This window comes from Oncorhynchus nerka, linkage group LG14, assembly GCF_034236695.1.
Source record: "Oncorhynchus nerka isolate Pitt River linkage group LG14, Oner_Uvic_2.0, whole genome shotgun sequence".
Classification (NCBI taxonomy): domain Eukaryota; kingdom Metazoa; phylum Chordata; class Actinopteri; order Salmoniformes; family Salmonidae; genus Oncorhynchus; species Oncorhynchus nerka.
In genome coordinates, this window is record NC_088409.1 from 60,405,160 (window position 1) to 60,422,472 (window position 17,313).

Sequence of the window (17,313 nt, forward strand, 5' to 3'; positions counted from 1 at the left end):
ACCATAGCAACGGATACAGTCGTGCTGGCTTGCTGTTGCCATCACCGGCTTTCTTGTGCTGCTATGCCGACTGGTATGATGTTTTTGCTTCCCTCGTCTACAATAAACGCAGCATTAGTCTTACTCTTCCACTGAGCTCATTTACCCGAGGAAATATGATCAAGAAGTGACCTTTTTTTTTTAAATAAAGAAGCCTTTATTCATGGGTTAATATAACAGGATACCATGGCTAAGGACCACTTACAGTTGATTCAAAATAGAAACATAACCACTTACAAGTCACTCACTGTAACTGTAATGGATGGTAATGTTAGTTTGTCATAGCTGTTATGCCTCAGACTTTAAAGATGCTGAAAATGCAAATTAACCCATTTAGCTGCTTGGTCCATATGGCTTATATAAACTCAGCAAAAAAATAAATGTCCCCTTTTCAGGACCCTGTCTTCCAAAGATAATTCATTAAAATCCCAAGTAACTTCACTGATGTTCATTGTAAAGGGTTTAAACACTGTTTATCATGCTTGTTCAATGAACCCTAACAGCCAGACAGATCTAGCAAAGTGCTCTTCACTGACGAGTCGTGTTTTATTTATTTATACCTTTTATTTAACTAGCAAGTCAGTTATGAACAAATTCTTATTTTCAATGACTGCCTAGGAACAGTGGGGGCAGAACGACAGATTTGTACCTTGTCAGCTCGGGGATTTGAACTTGCAACCTTCCGGTTACTAGTCCAACGCTCTAACCACTAGGCTACCCTGCCGCCCCTGGTTTTGTCTCACCAGGGGTGATGGTCGGATTTGCGTTTATCGTCGAAGGAATGAGCGTTACACCGAGGCCTGTACTCTGGAGCAGGATCGATTTGGAGGTGGAGGGTCCGTCGAGGTCTGGGGCGGTGTGTCACAGCATCATCGGACTGAGCTTGTCTTTGCATGCAATCTCAACACTGTGCGTTACAGGGAAGACATCCTCCTCTCTCATGTGGTACCCTTCCTGCAGACTGATCAAATCAAATCAAATTTATTTATATAGCCCTTCGTACATCAGCTGATATCTCAAAGTGCTGTACAGAAACCCAGCCTAAAACCCCAAACAGCAAACAATGCAGGTGTAAAAGCACGGTGGCTAGGAAAAACTCCCTAGAAAGGCCAAAACCTAGGAAGAAACCTAGAGAGGAACCAGGCTATGTGGGGTGGCCAGTCCTCTTCTGGCTGTGCCGGGTAGAGATTATAACAGAACATGACCAAGATGTTCAAATGTTCATAAATGACCAGCATGGTCGAATAATAATAAGGCAGAACAGTTGAAACTGGAGCAGCAGCACAGTCAGGTGGACTGGGGACAGCAAGGAGTCATCATGTCAGGTAGTCCTGGGGCACGGTCCTAGGGCTCAGGTCCTCCGAGAGAGAGAAAGAAAGAGAGAATTAGAGAGAGCATATGTGGGGTGGCCAGTCCTCTTCTGGCTGTGCCGGGTGGAGATTATAACAGAACGTGGCCAAGATGTTCAAATGTTCATAAATGACCAGCATGGTTGAATAATAGTAAGGCAGAACAGTTGAAACTGGAGCAGCAGCATGGCCAGGTGGACTGGGGACAGCAAGGAGTCATCATGTCAGGTAGTCCTGGGACATGGTCCTAGGGCCCAGGCCAGTTGAAACTGGAGCAGCAGCATGGCCAGGTGGACTGGGGACAGCAAGGAGTCATCATGTCAGGTAGTCCTGGGGCATGGTCCTAGGGCTCAGGTCCTCCGAGAGAGAGAAAGAAAGAGAGGAGAGAATTAGAGAACGCACACTTAGATTCACACAGGACACCGAATAGGACAGGAGAAGTACTCCAGATATAACAAACTGACCCTAGCCCCCGACACATAAACTAATGCAGCATAAATACTGGAGGCTGAGACAGGAGGGGTCAGGAGACACTGTGGCCCCATCCGAGGACACCCCGGACAGGGCCAAACAGGAAGGATATAACCCCACCCACTTTGCCAAAGCACAGCCCCCACACCACTAGAGGGATATCTTCAACCACCAACTTACCATCCTGAGACAAGGCCGAGTATAGCCCACAAAGATCTCCGCCACAGCTCAACCCAAGGGGGGCGCCAACCCAGACAGGCCGACCACAACAGTGAATCAACCCACCCAGGTGACGCACCCCCCCCAGGGACGGCATGAGAGAGCCCCAGTAAGCCAGTGACTCAGCCCCGTAACAGGGTAGAGGCAGAGAATCCCAGTGGAAAGAGGGGAATCGGCCAGGCAGAGACAGCAAGGGCGGTTCGTTGCTCCAGAGCCTTTCCGTTCACCTTCCCACTCCTGGGCCAGACTACACTCAATCATATGACCCACTGAAGAGATGAGTCTTCAGTAAAGACTTAAAGGTTGAGACCGAGTTTGCGTCTCTGACATGGGTAGGCAGACCGTTCCATAAAAATGGAGCTCTATAGGAGAAAGCCCTGCCTCCAGCTGTTTGCTTAGAAATTCTAGGGACAATTAGGAGGCCTGCGTCTTGTGACCGTAGCGTACGTGTAGGTATGTACGGCAGGACCAAATCAGAGAGATAGGTAGGAGCAAGCCCATGTAATGCTTTGTAGGTTAGCAGTAAAACCTTGAAATCAGCCCTTGCTTTGACAGGAAGCCAGTGTAGAGAGGCTAGCACTGGAGTAATATGATCAAATTTTTTGGTTCTAGTCAGGATTCTAGCAGCCGTATTCAGCACTAACTGAAGTTTATTTAGTGCTTTATCCGGGTAGCCGGAAAATAGAGCATTGCAGTAGTCTAACCTAGAAGTGACAAAAGCATGGATTAATTTTTCTGCATCATTTTTGGACAGAAAGTTTCTGATTTTTGCAATGTTACGTAGATGGAAAAAAGCTGTCCTCGAAATGGTCTTGATATGTTCTTCAAAAGAGAGATCAGGGTCCAGAGTAACGCCGAGGTCCTTCACAGTTTTATTTGAGACGACTGTACAACCATTAAGATTAATTGTCAGATTCAACAGAAGATCTCTTTGTTTCTTGGGACCTAGAACAAGCATCTCTGTTTTGTCCGAGTTTAATAGTAGAAAGTTTGCAGCCATCCACTTCCTTATGTCTGAAACACATGCTTCTAGCGAGGGCAATTTTGGGGCTTCACCATGTTTCATTGAAATGTACAGCTGTGTGTCATCCGCATAGCAGTGAAAGTTTACATTATGTTTTCGAATAACATCCCCAAGAGGTAAAATATATAGTGAAAACAATAGTGGTCCTAAAACAGAACCTTGAGGAACACCGAAATTTACAGTTGATTTGTCAGAGGACAAACCATTCACAGAGACAAACTGATATCTTTCCGACAGATAAGATCTAAACCAGGCCAGAACATGTCCGTGTAGACCAATTTGGGTTTCCAATCTCTCCAAAAGAATGTGGTGATCGATGGTATCAAAAGCAGCACTAAGGTCTAGGAGCACGAGGACAGATGCAGAGCCTCGGTCCGTTGCCATTAAAATGTCATTTACCACCTTCACAAGTGCCGTCTCAGTGCTATGATGGGGTCTAAAACCAGACTGAAGCATTTCGTATACATTGTTTGTCTTCAGGAAGGCAGTGAGTTGCTGCGCAACAGCCTTCTCTAAAATTTTTGAGAGGAATGGAAGATTCGATATAGGCCGATAGTTTTTTATATTTTCTGGGTCAAGGTTTGGCTTTTTCAAGAGAGGCTTTATTACTGCCACTTTTAGTGAGTTTGGTACACATCCAGACTGATCCTGACATGACCCTCCAGCATGACAATGCCACCAGCCATACTGCTCGTTCTGTGCAAGATTTCCTGCAAGACAGGAAAGACAGTGAAGAGCCCGGATCTCAATCCCATTGACCACATCTGGGACCTGTTGGATCGGAGGGTGAGGGTGAGGGCTAGGGCCATTCCCCCCCAGAAATGTCCAGGAACTTGCAGGTGCATTGGTGGAAGAGCGAGGTAACATCTCACAGCAAGAACTGGCACGTCTGGTGCAGTCCATGAGGAGGAGATGCACTGCAGTACTTAATGCAGCTGGTGGCCACACCAGATACTGACTGTTACTTTTGACCCCCCTTTGTTCAGGGACACATTATTACATTTCTGTTAGTCACATGTCTGTGGAACTTGTTCAGTTTGTCTGTTGTTGAATCTTACGCTCATACAAATATTTACACACGTTAAGTTTGCCGAAAATGAACGCAGTGAGAGGACGTTTCTATCACAATTTCAACCTTTTTTTAAGCAACCAAAGGACACTGCAAAGGGCAAAGCATTGTTTTATGGTTATGCAGCAGACCCATTCATTCCCCTGAGCCGCACCCGGTCGTTCACTGCTCTGTGCAGATGAGTGAGTGAGTGTGTAAGGGAGAGGGAACACAGCAGTGGGCCTAGTCGGGCTCCCGGCTCCTTTGTTTTCCTCACAGGATTTGGAAAAGGTGACCGCATGCTGTTATAGCGGCAAGTACTGTAACGAGCGCAGGGGTGTTGGTGTGTTCAACAAAGACGTGTGGTGGGAAGGGGCAGAGGGTGGGGAGGCAGGAAAACACAACTGCAAAAAGCCCCATTTTGAGGAACAATGAAGTAATTGAGAGAGAGGTGGTGTTAGGGGGAGAACTCTGCGAGAATGGGAAACCAAAAGCGGGAGAAAAGGGGTTCCTCTCCCTGTCAGAGAGAACTCCCTCCCTGTGTTAAGAAGAACGTTGGCACTGTGCCATCGTTTCTTGAAATGCTTTCCCCATAGAAATGGAATCAATAGAACGGTCCACCCACCCATCATGTCATCATTAACTTAGATGGGGAAGTCCATTCTAGTAATTCCATTTCTATTTCCCCTTGCTGTTGGAGCGCCCCCAGTCTGGGTCTCAACTTACTTTTGCGAGTTCGAATAGTAGAGTGGACAAGGTGCAATTTCAACATTTGATGGTGCATCAGATGTCTTTCTCTAATGTCAGTTACTGATAGTCAATCAATTATCCCATGTCAGCTAAAGTGTTTTAGATAGCTGGCCGCTAAACTAATTTAGCAATCTGAAGTTGTTATCGTGGTCGAATTACCAGTCGGGTGCCCCCATTGATTTTGTTAGTCACCCGCGAGCAACTGCGGCCCCTCATGAGTATATTTGTGGCCCCCACCCCCCCACTTTCCCATCCCTGGATTACATGGCCAGATAACAGGCTTCTCACTAACTGGGAGAATTGGGGTTCCTCATCATCTCCCTGTCAGAGAGGACTCCCTCCCTGTGTTCAAAAGAATGTTGGCAATGTTCCATCATTTCTTGAAATGTTTTCCCATGGAAATATAATCAGTAGAATGGTCCACACATGGCATCATTAGGGAAAGGGGGATATCTAGACAGTTGTACAACTGAATACATTCAACTGAAATGGGTCTTCTGCGTTTAACTCAACCCCTCTGAATCCGAGAGGTGCGGGGGGGCTGCCTTAATCAACATCCACATCTTTGGCGCCCGGGTAACAGTGGGTTAACTGCCTTGCTCAGGGTCCGAACGACCTTGTCAGCTCGGGGATTCGATCCAGCAACCTTTCGGTTACTGGCCCAAGGCTCTAACCACTAGGCTACCTGCTAACCCATAATTATATTACTATAGCTTTCCCCTGGCTGTTGGAGCGATTTAGATGCCCAGATAACAGGCTTCTTGCTAACGAGCCCAACGAACCCTGGGAGAGAGAGACTTCTCTCAGCGCAGCACCGCCCTGAGACGGACCACTTTTTTCCTCAGGAACTGCAGGTACTTTGTTCCTCCGGCTGTGTGAAACGATAGAGTCGGAAGTGCTGATCTAGAACCGGGTCACCCCTCTCCATACCATTCGTTATGGTCTGAAAGGTCAGAAAGTATTCCAGATCATTCCGCCTACTCTGGGGCTGTGAATACGGGCCGATGACTTGAAGGGGGGGGGGGGGGTGGTGAAGGAGAGAAATGAGATGGAGGGGTGGTGGTGACCACAAACTACCTGAAGACCCTCGGAGGGATACAGTGTGAATGAAGTGAGAGTTAGAGGCTGGTGTGAAAGCTTGAGTCATCACCCTGTAAAGATTACAGATGTTGCATCTTAATTTGAGCCAGTTTGCTACGGCAGGAAAATAAACCTGCAACAACAGGAAATGTGGATTATAATTCATGGACATTTTTGCAAGGGTTGATGCATCTTTCGTACGGGAAAATCAAGTCTGAATTTTCAAAGTGGAAATTCCGAACTTCAGAAGTCTTTTTTTTAATCTTCAAATGTACTGCAGTGCAGGACAGTTCTCCTGCAACCGGATGATCACATTAGTGATTGTAGCTGGAACAACTCGCACGCCATTAAGTCATAACTCAAAACGACATGAGATGTTGTAATTAAGTGTTGGTGTGCTGAGTCTCCTCGAGCCCAGGCATTTCCTTAGGATTTAAGTCTGACGGGCTCTACGCAGTCTATGCGAATGGCGCCGACAGAGGTCCGTTTGCCTCGCTCCTTATGAAGTTCTACGTGTATTTGTGCGGCTGCATTCATGGAAGGCAAGCGGACCTCCGTCTGCTCCGTTTTGCATAGACTGTGTAGAGCCCTTCACGACCAGGGTTTGCGTCACAATTGGCACCGTATTCCCTGCATAGTGCACTACTTTTAACCAGAGCTCTATGGGATCTAGTCAAAAGTAGTGCACTATTTGGGACAACTATTGGGACTACTTCACTTCACACCTCTACTTCTACTTCACATCTCTTCTGCCATCTCTTGTTATAGCACCCTGTTGCATAAAGGAGGGAGAGGGAGGATGGAAGGAGGGATGAGGGAGAAGAATGAGGGGGAAGGGGGAGCAGGGTAGGGTACCGTGTGAAGCAGGGAGTTGTTTTTGGAACATTGGGGGGGTACAGTGATGGATAAGGAATGGAATCGTTTCCTGGCACCACACGTTCCTCTCCAGTCTCCCCCCTCCTCTGCTACACTTGCGTGTTCTGTCCGTTTCATCCCCCCTCTCTCTGTTTTTCTCCTCTGTGCTACAGGCCGTCTTGTCCACAGCTGCCTCACCTAGCCCTTAATTAGGAGGAGGAGCACCCCTCTCCATCCCCTGAGCCGAGGCCCTAGTGTGTCAATAACGCAACAACAACACATGCAGCTGCTCTGTAGCGCGTGTGTGTGTGTGTGTGTGTGTGTGTGTGTGGTAATGAACATGGACAATAAACATTTGCGTGTGGACCCGTGTGTGTGTGTGTGCTGGCATAATCATCGGTGCGTTCCCTACCTCGTTGATGCGTCCAGAGCGTGGTGACAGATCTGTGTGGTACTGTATAGTGATAGTGAGTCATGGATTTGGGTAACATTCGCGATCTGGTGCGTAAAACTCACGTCTCCATCGTAGAAAACCGGTTTCTGGGCGAACGCATTGACAAGCTGAAGGATGTAAGTTGAAGTGTTTTGAATGCTCCGTTTTATTATCAGACTGGGGATTTTAGATTGGGTGGGGCCTTTTTTAAGACTTTGGTCGAAGTGGTAACTTTTTTCTTTCAGGGTTGGGTTTTCCTCCGCTTCTAGTTGTAGCGTTCATAGGCTTACAAAATGAGTTGCTTTCTGAGGAGAGCTCGTTGGTGTGGAACGCTGCAGAACTCCAGTTTCTACAATCACTTTCTGTCTGTGTATGTTATTGAATGTGTGTGTAAATGGGTACCTTTTTTTTGGGAAGCGTAAAGTGTCATAGTGTGTGTCTTGAGGTACGTAAGCTAGATTCCCGGGGCTGTTCTGAGCGCTTACTTGTCAGGCATAAATGAACACACTGGGAGATGCTGGATGCGCAACGTTGATTTCAACTTAACCAGGGTCTGCTTAGAATGTCTCTTTGCCTCATAGAATAGCTTCCTTTTGCCAACCACCTCCTCCCTCTCCCCTCCCTCCAGGCTGTGGGGAGTGACGGCGTGCGGATCAGCATGGAGAGTGCCCTGACGGCCAGGGACCGGGTGGGTGTCCAGGACTTTGTCCTGCTGGAGAACCACACCAGCGAGGCGGCCTTCATCGAGAACCTGCGCAAGCGCTTCAAGGAGAACCTCATCTATGTAAGACGCCTACCCCAATTACTCTCACCTTCTGGGTCAACGCTTGTTTCTTTTCTGTTCCGTTGCATAACGTGTTGCTGACCTAATGGATTTGTGCCTGCTGGAATAATGCATCTAAATTGTGTAGATGCATCCCAGCGTTTCCCCCACTGTGTTGTCACCTCAGACACCCTGAAGTCTCTCTCTCTCTGTCTCTCTGTCTCTCTGTCTCTCTGTCTCTCTGTCTCTCTGTCTCTCTCTCTCTGTCTCTGTCTCTCTCTCAGACATACATCGGCTCAGTCCTGGTGTCGGTGAACCCCTACAAGGATCTGGAGATCTACACCAAGAACCACATGGAGCGCTACCGAGGCGTTAACTTCTACGAGGTCTCTCCCCACGTGTGAGTAACCTGAACCCGGGTACCCCAACCCACCACCTCTCCCTCTTCCCCCTCCTCCTCCTCCCATCCCAGTTGCCTCAGTCGTGGACTAACAGGTATGTAACGGAGAGGTTTTCAGAGTGTGCTTGAGCCTGTGTTTGTTTTGAGTTGCTAGGCGAAGAGGTTAATTCCTGGCCGGTTCCTCCTCCTCTCTGACTACGGACCAACAATGGACTGTATTATTGGAGAGTCCTCCATGTTCCCGGCTTCACTGCTCCTCCACTCTGTGTTTCCCCCGTTCTACTCAACCATGTAGCCAAATATTTTCTGTCTGTCTGAGGGGGGCAGAGATGAATTGGCGACAGGTTGAAGGGAGGAAGGCTGGGTTGATGGTGCAAGGTGGTACCAGAGGGGTGTTCCTCCTAGGAGGAGATTTCCCTGCCCCAGGCCTGCCTCCCCCCCCCACTCTCAACCACCCTCTCCCGGGGCTTTCGGGTGGTGACTGATAGGGGTCTTTCTCGAGGGGTTGACATTGGCGCTAACGTTATCTCAATTCTATGTTTCAAGGGAAGGGGAAAGGGGGGATAGCTAGTCAGTTGCACAACTGAATGCACTCATCCGAAATGTGTCTTCCACGTTTAACCCCACCCCTCTGAATCCCACACCCCTGTCGTGTGGGCAAAACGGGCTGAATAAACATGGCGCCCCTCTGATATTACATGGAGCCTGTTGGAACAGGACTGTCGTAGCTCACTTTACTGTGTGACCACCACACCTACCAAACGGGATCTTATTTAAAAGGGTAGAATCATCTTTATTCACCAAGTACATTTGCATGGACCAGGAATTTGACCCGGTGAAATTGTGAGGACAATAAAAACAATATATAGGCAAAATAATTTCAAACGAACCCAAACTTTTTGTATCTGCACAGTTCTTCCTCCTCCACAGGACTTGACTGACTCATTCGCTCTCGCTCTCTTTCTATTTCCCTTACTTCCTTCCTTCCTGCCTTCCTTCCAGCTACGCGGTGTCTGACAACTCGTACCGGTCCATGCGGACGGAGCGTAAGGACCAGTGCATCCTCATCTCGGGGGAGAGCGGTGCCGGCAAGACGGAGGCCTCAAAGAAGATCCTGCAGTACTACGCCGTGACCTGTCCCGCCAGCGACCAGGTGGAGACTGTCAAGGACCGCCTGCTGCAGTCCAACCCTGTCCTAGAGGTGACCGCCGGGGGGGGGGGGGTTCCACGTCATCCCCTGCATGTGCCTGGCTTGGTCCAGTGTAAAACAGGATGTTATATTTCTCTGTGTGTGTGTGTGTATATGCGGCCTCTCCTGGAGTGTGAGGGGGGGGTCTCTACTCATGTAGTGTACTGTGTTGAGGTGTGTTGGCTGGGCTAGTGGAGTACAGATTGGGAGAAGATGTGTAAAGATCACAGCAGAGCAGTACAGACAGACAGACAGACAGACAGACAGACTGCCTGCCCTGTAATCTAGCCCCGTGTCTCAGCCATAGCACAACACACCTGACTGTCTGACCCCACATTAACACCTCTCTGCCTCCCTCTCTTCCTCCCGCTCTTCCTCCCCCTCTTCCTCCCTCTCTTCCTCCCTATGTGTGTGATCCCAGGCTTTTGGAAACGCCAAAACGTTGCGCAACGACAACTCCAGCCGCTTCGGCAAATACATGGACATCCAGTTTGACTTCAAGGTGAGTGGTCACAAACACACACACGCGCGCACACACACACAATGACCGAGTATGTTCCGGTAAGGGGGATAGCAGTACATATCCACTGCCAGTCCTTCCATATGAACTTGTACAATATGTTTTTATTTTTCCACTCCTACGTTACTGTACTGTCCACGGGGCTCGTTCGTTTCCTGGGGGCGTGTACACCTGCATGTGGCTCTGTGTCTGTCTCAGTATCCCTGCCTCACCTCTCCTCCTCCCCCGTTCCCCGGTTCCCTCTCTCCCGGCGGCAGGGTGCACCGGTAGGGGGCCACATCCTCAACTACCTGCTGGAGAAGTCACGGGTGGTGCACCAGAACCACGGAGAGAGGAACTTCCACATCTTCTACCAGCTGATTGAGGGGGGTGAGGAGGACCTGCTGCGGCGCCTAGGCCTGGAGAGGAACCCCCAGCAGTACCAGTACCTCGTCAAGGTGGGGGATACCAGAGCTTCGCTCTATGGTTGGGTCTGGAATGGGACACGGTTCACTTTTGGACCAGAGTCTGTCCAGCTGTTTGGGGCTCAGGTCAAAAGTCATGCAATCGTGTGGGATTTGAGATTTATCCCCGAGTCTCTCCTTTAGGGCAGGTGAGGTGTGTCTGTAGCTGCAGTTATCCCTGCCTTCTCTCTCTCTCTCGTCCATCCATCTCTCTCTCACTGACGTTCTCTCTACCGTGTGCTGTCTCTAGCCCAGTGGGAGCCTGTTTAATGGACCCAGTGTGTTGTTAGTGCTGCTATAGAGACGCTCTCAGGTGAAGGAGTTGTCTATCCCTCCCCCACTGAGACCTACAAGACTTCTGCAAAAACACACACACACACACACACGTTTATTGGCTGACTAAATCGGTGCGGACGCGCGCGCGTGCCCGCACCGATTTAGTCAGCCAATAAACGTGTGTGTGTGTGTGTGTTGAATCTACAATTTAGTATGCATACATGTGTACAGCCTGTGGAGAGAAACCATGCAAAACATCAAACTGCCCATATCTCAAAAAAACATGTGTAAATCTCTTCACCTTGGTGGATGTTTTTGATCGAACTTTGTTTTGCACTCGCCTGACGAACACGAGCGCCTGTCTCCCTGTTTACCAACACCGATTTCAGCGGTCGGCTGCCTTTGGTCGAGGGAGGTTTTGATGTAACCATGTGGTGTTTTTGGGTCTCAGGGGAACTGTCCCAAGGTGAGCTCCATCAACGACCGCAGCGACTGGAAGGTGGTGAGGAAGGCCCTGTCTGTCATCGGCTTCAGCGAGGACGAGGTGGAGGTAAGAACCTGTTTGTTGTCACACTCAGACGTGACGTCAGCCACTGAGGTGCGCTGCCTCGAATACTACTACTGAGTACTGGTACCCTTTGACTCTGACCAATCACGTCTGTGCTTCTGCACCTTTTGTGCTGCGGTTGTGTGACTGTCTGTATTGACCAATGAAGGGATCTTATCTTACAGGGGATAAAGAGAGGGCGTGGTCGTGGTGAAAGAGCTGATTTTGTGCTTTGTGCGAGTGTCTCTTGCACTTTCATGACTGTAGTCTGGGCTTGTGGCCAGAGCTCCGTGTGTATCAGTTCAGAAAGGGAAAGGGGGGGAGAGCAGGTGGTTATCTATCGTATACAGTACTGACACACACACACACACACACACACACACAGGCCACCTTCACTATATGCTTGCATGTGGGGGGAGGATGGTTGGCCCCCTTTTAGTTAGATTAGGCTTTATGAAATATAGTTTAATACGTTCAGCCATCAAGATAGCGTTGTCTTTTAGCACATCGCAATAAAATGTGTTATCTTATCATGTCTAATCTTCACATGGCTCTCTCTCTTTCTCTCTCTCGTTCTCTCTCTTTCTCTCTCTCCCTAGGAGCTGTTAAACATTATTGCCAGTGTTCTTCACTTGGGCAACATTCAGTATGGAGGAGAAGACAGCGGCAATGCCTACATCACTACAGACACACAGATCAAATACCTGGCGAGGGTATGACCCCCCCCCCACTTACTACAGTGTACCCATGGAAACACTACTCCTACTACACTCAGTCAATCATGTACCGTGTCGTTACTCTCTTCCCCTGGCTCTGTACTTCCACTGCTCATTGTCTCAGTAGGATGGATAACATTGACGCTGGTGTCGTGTTGATGTTTTTGCTGTTGACGTTTTGCAGTTACTCAGTGTGGATGGCTTGGTCCTGAAAGAAGCGCTCACACACAAGACGATCATCGCCAAAGGGGAAGAGGTAGGCTGGAACCTTCTCTGCGTCAGTGCTCTTTTATATGCAGCCCGGTGAGAGACGTTCTATAGTCACCATATATAACGGCATACAAAGGACTGTTTCCATTGTTCTGTGTGTGTGTGTCCATGTCTGATCTGTGTGTGTCCATGTCTGATCTGTGTGTGTCCATGTCTGATCTGTGTGTGTCCATGTCTGATCTGTGTGTGTCCATGTCTGATCTGTGTGTGTGTCCATGTCTGATCTGTGTGTGTGTCCATGTCTGATCTGTGTGTGTGTCCATGTCTGATCTGTGTGTGTGTCCATGTCTGATCTGTGTGTGTGTCCATGTCTGATCTGTGTGTGTGTCCATGTCTGATCTGTGTGTGTGTCCATGTCTGATCTGTGTGTGTGTCCATGTCTGATCTGTGTGTGTGTCCATGTCTGATCTGTGTGTGTGTCCATGTCTGATCTGTGTGTGTGTCCATGTCTGATCTGTGTGTGTGTCCATGTCTGATCTGTGTGTGTGTCCATGTCTGATCTGTGTGTGTGTCCATGTCTGATCTATGTGTGTGTGTCCATGTCTGATCTATGTGTGTGTGTGTCCTCCAGCTGAAGAGCCCTCTGAACCTGGAGCAGGCGTCGTCGGCCCGGGACGCCCTGTCTAAGGCCGTGTACGGCCGCACCTTCACCTGGCTGGTCAACAAGATCAACGTCTCCCTGGCTTACAAGGTAACACACACACACATGAACTAACGCCCCATTCACCGCTGACCCCCCCCCCCCCCCCCCTGTTGGCCTGATATCCCTAAATCTACCCTAGTCTTCTCACCCTCCTGTCAGCCTGCACTTTTGACCTATTGGCTGGCCATTTCATAGACCGTGGAGGTAGGGCTCCCCCTTGTGGATGTGTTGTAGTACTGTGTTTCTGTACAGGCTGTTGTCTGATGGGGATTAGGTCAGTGCATATTTGAGCTGTGAGGTTCTCTCTAGCCGTAATGCGTCTAGTCCATGTCTGCTGTGAGTTTGTCATTTCGGCGGTGCTTACCGTGCCGGGTTTAGGTATGCACGTTAACCAATGACGAGCTACTCGTTTTATTCGGAGTCTGTTGGATGACTCTGTCGCTGAGAAGTTTACGAATTGCTCCTTCATGAAAGCTGTCATTTCTTCTTCTAGGATGAGACCTATAAAAACGCTTCAGTCATTGGCCTGCTGGATATCTATGGTTTTGAAGTCTTCCAGCACAACAGGTACCAGAGGAATATAGAACTCATTTTCCCATCATCCGGTGTATTTTCGACAGTGTTTTACCATTTACCGTCGTCTAACGGTTCACCTGTAATGGTGTGTTTGTGTCGCAGTTTTGAGCAATTCTGCATTAACTACTGCAACGAGAAGCTGCAGCAGCTCTTCATCGAGCTCACCCTCAAGTCCGAGCAGGATGAGTACGAAGCGGAGGGAATCACGGTGAGACTGCTCTCTCTTTCTCCTACCAGGCCGTCTCGATCTCCATCCCCTCCCCTCTCAACCCTACGTCTCGGAGGGACCTTCCCTTCCCTCTACTGCACTCCTCTATCTTTTCCTTCTCCCTTTACCACTCCCCCTCCCCCTCTCTTCTGTCTTGTCCCTCTCCTTCCACCTTCTCCCTTTACCCCTCCCCTCTCTTCTGTCTCTCCTTCCACCTTCTCCCTTTACCACTCCCCCTCTCTTCTGTCGTCCCTCTCCTTCCACCTCCACCTCCTCCCTTTACCACTCCCCCTCTCCCTTCTGTCTCGTCCCTCTCCTTCCACCTTCTCCCTTTACCACTCTCCCTCTCCTTCCACCTTCTCCCTTTACCACTCCCCCTCTTGTCTCACTCCCTCTCCTTCCACCTTCTCCCTTTACCACTCCCCTCTCTCCCTCTCCTTCCACCTTCTCCCTTTACCACTCCCCCTCTCCCTCTCCTTCCACCTTCTCCCTTTACCACTACCCCTCTCCCTCTCCTTCCACCTTCTCCCTTTACCACTCCCCTTCTCCCTCTCCTTCCACCTTCTCCCTTTACCACTCTCCCTCTCCTTCCACCTTCCCTCCCTTCCACCTCTCCCTTTACCACTCTCCCCTCTCCTTCCACCTTCTCCCTTTACCACTCCCCTTCTCCCTCTCCTTCCACCTTCTCCCTTTACCACTCCCCCTCTCCTTCCACCTTCTCCCTTTACCACTCCCCCTCTCCTTCCACCTTCTCCCTTTACCACTCCCCTCTCCTTCCACCTTCTCCCTTTATCACTCTCCCTCTCCTTCCACCTTCTCCCTTTACCTCTCCTTCCACCTTCTCCCTTTACCACTCCCCTCCCTCTCCTTCCACCTTCTCCCTTTACCTCTCCCTCTCCTTCCACCTTCTCCCTTTACCTCTCCCTCTCCTTCCACCTTCTCCCTTTACCTCTCCCCTCTCCTTCCACCTTCTCCCTTTACCTCTCCCTCTCCTTCCACCTTCTCCCTTTACCTCTCCCTCTCCTTCCACCTTCTCCCTTTACCACTCCCCTTCTCCCTCTCCTTCAACCTTCTCCCTTTACCACTCCCCTTCTCCCTCTCCTTCCACCTTCTCCCTTTACCACTCCCCTTCTCCTTCCACCTTCTCCCTTTACCACTCCCCCTCTCCTTCCACCTTCTCCCTTTACCACTCCCCCTCTCCTTCCACCTTCTCCCTTTACCACTCCCCCTCTCCTTCCACCTTCTCCCTGTCGGCTCTGTATGACTGTCTACACGGGGATTGGTTGCCCGCTCCACGTCTCACAACAGGAGTGCTGCTGATCAGTTTAGGCTTTTAGATCATAATGACTGAGATTATATGAAAAGGGGGGGGGGCTGATCATACACCAGCACTCTTACTGAGACGCTTTGTGAATACGGGCCCATGAGGGAGCTGAGTGCAGAGGGCCGTGGGAGAGCGATTCATACCCAGGCAGTCATTCATCAAAGGGGGCGTTATTGTACAACGTGTAATGTGGGCTGTGTTTGATGATGATGATAATGTGGTGGTACACCTGTTAATAAAGTGGCTGTGAACTGTGTGTGTGTGTGTGCGGCAGCAAACAGCCATGAAGGTTTGTTTGAACATATGCATAGCGTGTGGGTTCAGAATGTCCTCCTTGTCCCGGATTCTCAGCATTCTGTAAATGTTTTGTTTCCCAACCGTTAACATGTCGGACAGTTCGGTCTCCTAAACAAGCCATTTTTAGATGCCGTTGTGTTCCTTGCTGTCTCACAGTGGGAGCCTGTGCAGTACTTCAACAACAAGATCATCTGTGATCTGGTGGAGGAGAAGTTCAAAGGCATCATCTCCATTCTGGTGAGAATCCGTTTCAAGCTTTAACGTAACCCTTTTCAAGTTGACCTTTCACCTTTCTCTCGCCTCTTGGCCCCTCTGTGTCTGGTATGTCCTGCTGTCACAGTCAACTGTCCATCTAATGTATTTCTCTTTCATTCTCCCTCTTTCTCTCTTTCATTTTCATTCTCTCTTTCATTCTCTTTCTCTCCCTCATTCTCTTTCTCTCTCTCTCAGGACGAGGAGTGCCTGAGGCCAGGGGACGCCAGTGACATCACCTTCCTGGAGAAGTTGGAGAATACTGTGGGAGGCCACGCCCACTTGACAACGTGAGTCTACGCCCATACAAGCGCACGCGTCCAAACCTCCCTCTGCTAACAGAGCAACAGGAGACGTCGTGAGAGCTGGCGGTCAGTTGACTTCGTCAGGACACAGAAGCCCGTAGACACTACATGAATCAACAATGTTGTAATGCTTGGTCTTCAGTAGTGCATAACTATTAAAAACTAAATATCTGTTGGGAACAAAATGCACACGAGTTAAAGGAGAACTCCTCCCATTAGTCCGTTGTAAACATAAGTCGTGTTCATTCGGTACCAAATGGAAGAAAACCGGTTGAAACCGGGAGGGATTACCTGAAAGTGTTTTAAAAAGAAAAGCTTGTTTTCTTTTTCCGTTGCAAAATGTTTTGCTACGGTGTCTATGGTGTGCCCTGACAAATGGTCACCTGTTGTTTGTGTGTTCCTCGTAGTCACAAGCTGGCCGATGGAAAGACCCGGAAGGTGATGGGCCGAGAGGAGTTCAGACTGCTGCACTACGCTGGAGAGGTCAACTACAACGTCAACGGTGTGTGTGTGTGGCGCAGCAGCAGCGTCAATTGTTAGGGGGAAGGGAGAGGGAGAAGACCAGAGGGAAAGGAAGGATGTTCTGTAGTGGTCTGTCACTGTGTGTGTAATCATTCTTTCCCCCAACCTTACTCGGAGTTCATGTGCTCTTCCTCTCTCTCTTCCCCCTCTAGGCTTCCTGGACAAGAACAATGACCTCCTCTTCAGGAACTTGAAAGAGGTGAGCGGGAGAATTCAGGCCAAAGGGGGAAAGGATTAAGATAGTAGATGGATGATATGATAGGAGAATAGACCAGACTCTGAGATTGTGTTCTATCCCTGTGTGTGTGTGTAGAACAGTGTGGCAGTTCTAGTCGTAGTGAGCTGTACTCATTCTCTGTGCGTTGTCCATCCACAGGTCATGTGTATGTCTGATAATAAGATTCTGACCCAGTGCTTTGACCGGGCGGAGCTGAAGGACAGCAAGAGACCTGAGACGGTGAGAACAGCCATTACCCTGTAGTACCACTCAGAGGGCAAAGGTCATAGGTACGCCCATGGGCACGCACCAATACATGCGTGTCTGCAATGTACCCCAAAGCATACACTGATGCACAATATATATATATATATATATACTCATATATATATATATATATATATATATATATATATACACGTCCTGTCTCATACACACTTACAAACAGCCTCTTGTTTATGCTCTGTGGATCTTCCTCCCTCCACACTGAAGGGTGTAGTGAGTGACAGGGGAATCTCTGCTCCCCGCTCACACACTGAGGAATGCCCTGACACTCTGTTGCCCTCCACACACACAC

The 17,313-nt window shown here is 49.3% G+C and overlaps 1 protein-coding gene across 6 annotated transcripts in view; it reads left to right on the forward strand.

Annotated features, from left to right (window-relative positions):
- The window catches only part of LOC115141592 (unconventional myosin-Ic-like), a 53,869-nt gene that overhangs the window by 27,895 nt on the left and 8,661 nt on the right, over nt 1-17,313 (forward strand). For 3 of the 6 annotated variants that reach the window (XM_065000223.1, XM_065000224.1, XM_029680611.2), the window contains exons 1-17: nt 7,295-7,405; nt 7,897-8,052; nt 8,316-8,431; nt 9,434-9,632; nt 10,042-10,122; nt 10,398-10,577; nt 11,311-11,409; nt 12,006-12,119; nt 12,307-12,378; nt 12,964-13,083; nt 13,529-13,602; nt 13,714-13,819; nt 15,597-15,677; nt 15,891-15,982; nt 16,405-16,499; nt 16,672-16,718; nt 16,896-16,976. In XM_065000223.1, the coding sequence (XP_064856295.1) occupies nt 7,310-7,405; nt 7,897-8,052; nt 8,316-8,431; nt 9,434-9,632; nt 10,042-10,122; nt 10,398-10,577; nt 11,311-11,409; nt 12,006-12,119; nt 12,307-12,378; nt 12,964-13,083; nt 13,529-13,602; nt 13,714-13,819; nt 15,597-15,677; nt 15,891-15,982; nt 16,405-16,499; nt 16,672-16,718; nt 16,896-16,976 (1,809 nt within the window). In that variant the 5' untranslated portion in view covers nt 7,295-7,309. Of the gene's footprint in view, nt 1-7,294; nt 7,406-7,896; nt 8,053-8,315; nt 8,432-9,433; nt 9,633-10,041; nt 10,123-10,397; nt 10,578-11,310; nt 11,410-12,005; nt 12,120-12,306; nt 12,379-12,963; nt 13,084-13,528; nt 13,603-13,713; nt 13,820-15,596; nt 15,678-15,890; nt 15,983-16,404; nt 16,500-16,671; nt 16,719-16,895; nt 16,977-17,313 lie in introns of those variants that run through there. The other 3 variants (XM_029680609.2, XM_029680607.2, XM_029680610.2) reach the window with 1 other exon arrangement.